Source organism: Ipomoea nil, unplaced genomic scaffold, assembly GCF_001879475.1.
Source record: "Ipomoea nil cultivar Tokyo-kokei standard unplaced genomic scaffold, Asagao_1.1 scaffold0191, whole genome shotgun sequence".
NCBI classification, from domain to species: domain Eukaryota; kingdom Viridiplantae; phylum Streptophyta; class Magnoliopsida; order Solanales; family Convolvulaceae; genus Ipomoea; species Ipomoea nil.
Window position 1 is genome coordinate 2476300 of NW_017616619.1, and position 4851 is coordinate 2481150.

Here is a 4851-nt window from a genome sequence, read left to right on the forward strand (position 1 = left end):
ATTTCCAACAACTTAAAAGGCTTTTTTGTGTACAGTAAACAAAGATCTAGTCTCTGTATTCAATTGATATATCATAATTTACATCCTTCTAAATGCTCTGTTTCCAAATGCTCTATAAGACCGGGTGTGAGGACCTTGAGATTTAGAATTCAATTTTTTGGAGGAGAAAAGGCATCAACTCTTCGCACCAACCAACCCTCGGAATCAACGAAGCCCAAGTTACCACTTGCCAGCCACCTCGGATTCTAAATCCACCTTACAACGCTCCTACCTAAAGCCCTTTTCGAATCCGCCGTATAAAATTCCTCAGCTCGCCTCTCTCTTTCTCTCACTCCACTTCAGCTACTGTGCGTGCCATGGTGCAAGCGGGATCATGTTTCTTCCCCAACTCTTTTCTTGATGATTAAGGTTAGCATTTTCAATCCCATTCTTGTTAATCACTTTACTAAATGCATCCCAGGTTTATTCCCTTTTCCCTAAATTTGTTTCCGATCTTTTTGCCGTAACATTTTGGGGAACTTCAATCGTTGCTGCGCAAATTGCGGCGCGCTGTTTGTCGGGGATTACATTGAGTCGTTTAAGGAAAAGAATTGAACTTCAAGGTTGGAGAGGTGCGTGTCTGAGCGCCTGAGCTAGTGGAGGTGAAGACTAAAGTTCGTTTTGCATTACTGAGAGCAGTTTAGAATTTTTTCTAAACAGTTTCAAGAATTTGGGATGAATCTTGTGTTGAAAAAGACAAATTTTTTTGGGTATTTGTCACTTTACAGGTTGCAAAAGATGAACATTTCTCTCCTTGTTTTTAGGATTATTGAATTGAAATTGAATGCTTTCTTGTAGAGCCCAAAGAGGAGCTTGTTGTTTCTTATGCATTCACAAGAAGAGTCTGAGGAATTGAGGAATTGCAGTGAAATGAAAGGTATATATTGAAACAGCTTTTCAAAGAAGCATCAATTTGCCCTTTATAGCTAAAGCACTTTGCCATATAAGTCAATTGTTTAGTTCTTTAGATTGACTGTGTATGGTATGAATCTAATACTTGAAATTATTGGGATCCTATTGTGGTAATATCTGATATTTTTTTCATTCTTTACTCTCTTCAACTTGTAGGCTACAAAGAGGAAAGTATGAAAAGAATAACTTCTTAGGGAATTGTGAATAGATTTCAACAATAAGGGCATAAGCATGTTTAGAATTTTTTATGAGCTTTTAGTCACTGATTTATGTCTGTCTGTCTCTAGGAAGAAATATTAATCTAGCTTCTCCTTGAGTGATTGTTGTGTGTTCGTCTGCCTTACCAATGCACATGATCAATTTTCACTTCTATTAAAAACTTAAACAACTTAATATGTTTTTGCTTCTTTTAGCTCGTCTCTTCTATCTCTGTACTAGCAAGAAAGCCATTCTATCACTTCTAATAGTGGTGCAATTTATGATGTTAATAGGTGGCCCAGATCCCAGTATTTCATTCGAAAGGGAGAACAAGATGAATCTTGAAGTATGTGGCCCTTCCTCCAGAGTTTGCTACATTCTGAAAGAGATGAGTTCATTTTAAATTATTGGGCAGATATCTCATGTGTTTATATCCCGTGATTGGACGCATGACCTAATAGTCAATAACTGTTCACCCAAGCTCATTATTCTCCAAAGATAATACCATTAGGCTTCCCAAAAAAAAAAAAAAAAACTAATATTGACTGTTCTCTAAGAGAAACTCTTGGAGAGCGTGGTATTATTTTTTATTTGAAGATTATTGTTGTTAATCATCGAGTGCTTACCTTAGAACAATGGATGTGTAAGCTTTGCAAGAAGGAATGTGATATTTCCTAGTCCTAGATATAAGCATCGAGTAAGGAACTCTTGTTTTTGGAGGAAACTTCTAACAAAAATGTCTTCTTGTAAGGAAAAAAAAAGGTTGTAATTTTTTTATTCTTTTCCTTTCAAATAGGTTGCTTTCTTTCTGATCTTCGTCCTCATCTTTTCCTCTTTCCAATAGGGAGTGGATCACACCACAATTATGCTAGTACATCGTACTGAGGATTTTATCATAATTTTCCATTCCTGGAAAACTGAAAACAGAAGAAAGAAATTTTAATACTGCTGTTATTCCTTACGATCTTGGTTTTTCATTGATTATGTGTTACTTGAGTTAGGTGCTTGATATAGAGCCAAGTCATACTGAAGCTGAAATTTTTGAAGCATCAAATGATCCCTTCAGTGCATGTGAAGATTATCTTTTAGGTGAACTTGCTTTTGAATAATATCTCTCTTATTTTTAGAATATTACGATAATATATTTATAATAGTAATGATAAATATTATGAGCATTAAACAATTTTTTTCTTTATAGCTAGATACTAAATGTAGTGAAAGCACTTAAGCACCATGAATTTGAATGATATTGTTCAAGTAAATCATTAAGGAGCCTGGAATGCCATATTTGTCAGGTGTAATTCAAGAAACTGAATGCTGGAGTGATCTACTCGAGATGACAAATCATGAACTCTCGAACAACAAATTTGATGATAAAATGTTAGTTGATGACAACTGCTTGAGCTTCCCGACTTCATTCACTTCGGGAGATATTGACTACTTGGAAAATGTATCGAGTTTCTTGCCAGGAAGTATATCTTCTGATAATAATGATGAAGATGCAATATTCACTCCTGATCTGACATCAAGTGGGTCCATCTGCATGTCTACAATCAAGCAAAACAAAGAGTTAAGTATAGGCGGGCCAAACGTGGATCACGAAAGCCTTTATCTCCAAGATTCATCCACAAAGAATTCTTCCCAAGACAGTAGCTGCAATGGGGTTCATACACAGAAGAGAGTACGTAAGCCTACTCGCAGATATATTGATGAATCAGCAGATCTTGTTAATACAAGACGTGTTAAGAAAAAGTTAGAGGTTTCCACTTCTTTATCAAAGGATAAGTGTCTTCAAGTCAAATGTAGTAAGAAACATAATAAACCTCAAGCACTCGAGTTTCAAGCTGAGGAGACTCTTTGTGAAGCTATCCAAGTGCCATTTGGACCTCTAGTACCCGAAGAATGTCACATAATGCATCCATCCAGTGTTGTGAAGGTAAAGCCAAATGAGATACCATTGTGTGGCAACAAAGATGGTGATACGAAACATGCATCTGATGTTAAGAAAGTAAAGTTGAACCAGTTGTCATCTTTTAGCCCTGAAAATTGTCGTCAAAGGTATGAATTGGATGTGCATAAGGTTAAGTTGAACAAGACAGTCAAGCCAAAACACATGTCTGGATATGAAGAATGTGATGACAAGCACACAACCAATGTGAATAAGGCAAACCAGAACCACATATTACCTTTTGGTTCCAAAGAATATCTCAACAGTCCAGCATGTAATGTGAACAAGGTAAAGTTCAATGTTAGTAAATTTACATTTGTAATATCAAAAAAGACAAAGAAAAATGAATGCCACTAGTGTTCTTATGTTGTTGATAACTTATCAGTAAGAATATTTGCATATCAAATTCAGGAAATAGTTCATGAAAGATAAGAATCATTGATGTAACTATTATTCATAGTAATTTGTTTAATGTTATACTTCACAGCCGCTAAAATCTGATGATGAGGAGATGTTGATGGATGAGAGTGATGATGGTGTGGTAACTTTAAGATCTGATGGAGATGGTGCTCGAAGGAAGCACCACAGGCTATGGACTGTTTCAGAGGTGAGAGAGTTAATCGATGGTGTTTCTCAATGTGGAGTTGGGAGATGGAGTCAAATAAAGAGGCTTTTCTTCTCTTCATCTGACCACCGGACACCAGTAGATCTCAAGGTAATGGTTATGCCCTGTGGTCAAGTGTTCTATACTGCTAAAATGAGAAATCCCGAAAAGGCTCAATCTGATTAAAGGATTGCTTCTATTCTACTCTTAAACTCCACAGGACAAATGGAGAAATCTCTTAAAAGCCACCCATCTTCAAAACCAAAGCAGCAAGAACACGGTCAGTTCTTCTTCCTAGTTTCATACTTCTCTTTCTCTTGCCATATTTTGGGTATCCTGTCAACAAGTTTTATGTATATTTGCCACGATTTGTAACAATTTTGGAACCATTGCAATGATGAATGCAGGGGGGTAAGGGAAAGCAAAGTTTTTCATGGCGGCCCTTGCCAAAACCCATCTTGCACCGTGTCGTTGAATTGGCAAGTGTTCATCCATATCCAAGAAACTGCAGATCCAAGACTCCCCATTCTTACTAATAAACTCATGTAACATCATTGATGCCTGCAGAGTCCATATTGAGATTTGGTATCTATCTAAGAATTCTCTGTTTAGTAGCTGATTGTACATTCATACTCATTCTGTGCACTTTTACCTAAGATTGCTGCAATAGCAGGATTTTACAACTTTCTTCTTCATGTTTTACTTTCTTGCCTTAGTACTATAATTCCCGAAACACAAAAACACCTTGAAGTCAAGTGACACTGACACGTGATCTTAAATTACGATGTCATAGTTTTGATCCTTAAAGATGTTTCATCAAATAAAAACACAAGACTGTCAGAAGGCATATGAACTTTTAAGAGCAGGGATCAAATCCCAATCCCAATCCCAAATCTCAGAATACTGTAGTTTTACCCAAAAAGGCAGAGATGAAGAATAAAATTCAACCTTAAATAGTTTCAATGGTACCTGGAGTCCTCAAAAAACATCAAATTTGGTATTTCAGACACTGAATGTCAAAGCAGATATATGAGGCTTGCCCAGACATGAGCATTGTAGCAATAATGGCACAGCTCTCTCAAATCACATTACTAGAAGATGGAATATAACCTCTGCAAAATACCATGATGTTTTCTATGTCCTCAACCTG

General features: G+C 36.5%; 1 protein-coding gene across 9 annotated transcripts; it reads left to right on the forward strand.

Annotated features, from left to right (window-relative positions):
* The first annotated feature begins 255 nt into the window (after nt 1-255).
* On the forward strand, nt 256-4396 carry LOC109187682 (telomere repeat-binding protein 1-like). Of its 9 annotated transcripts, none has more exons than XM_019337990.1 (9): nt 262-408; nt 574-641; nt 768-916; nt 1443-1495; nt 2151-2238; nt 2445-3387; nt 3587-3812; nt 3922-3981; nt 4109-4396. In XM_019337990.1, exons 3-9 carry the CDS (start codon nt 865-867, stop codon nt 4235-4237), a joined length of 1551 nt encoding a protein of 516 aa, XP_019193535.1. In that variant the 5' UTR covers nt 262-408; nt 574-641; nt 768-864; the 3' UTR covers nt 4238-4396. The 9 variants fall into 9 exon arrangements, with proteins under 9 accessions (XP_019193495.1, XP_019193535.1, XP_019193518.1 ...); XM_019337973.1 differs by having other exon boundaries at nt 838-916; XM_019338010.1 differs by having other exon boundaries at nt 574-611; nt 838-916.
* The last annotated feature ends 455 nt before the right edge of the window (nt 4397-4851 follow it).

Excerpts from the sequence above, each read along its gene's own strand:
- LOC109187682 (XM_019337950.1), top strand. Across the intron at positions 2,239-2,444 it reads ATGTGAAGATTATCTTTTAG|GTGTAATTCAAGAAACTGAA; the intron begins GTGAACTTGCTT and ends CATATTTGTCAG. Across the intron at positions 3,982-4,108 it reads ACCAAAGCAGCAAGAACACG|GGGGGTAAGGGAAAGCAAAG; the intron begins GTCAGTTCTTCT and ends TGATGAATGCAG.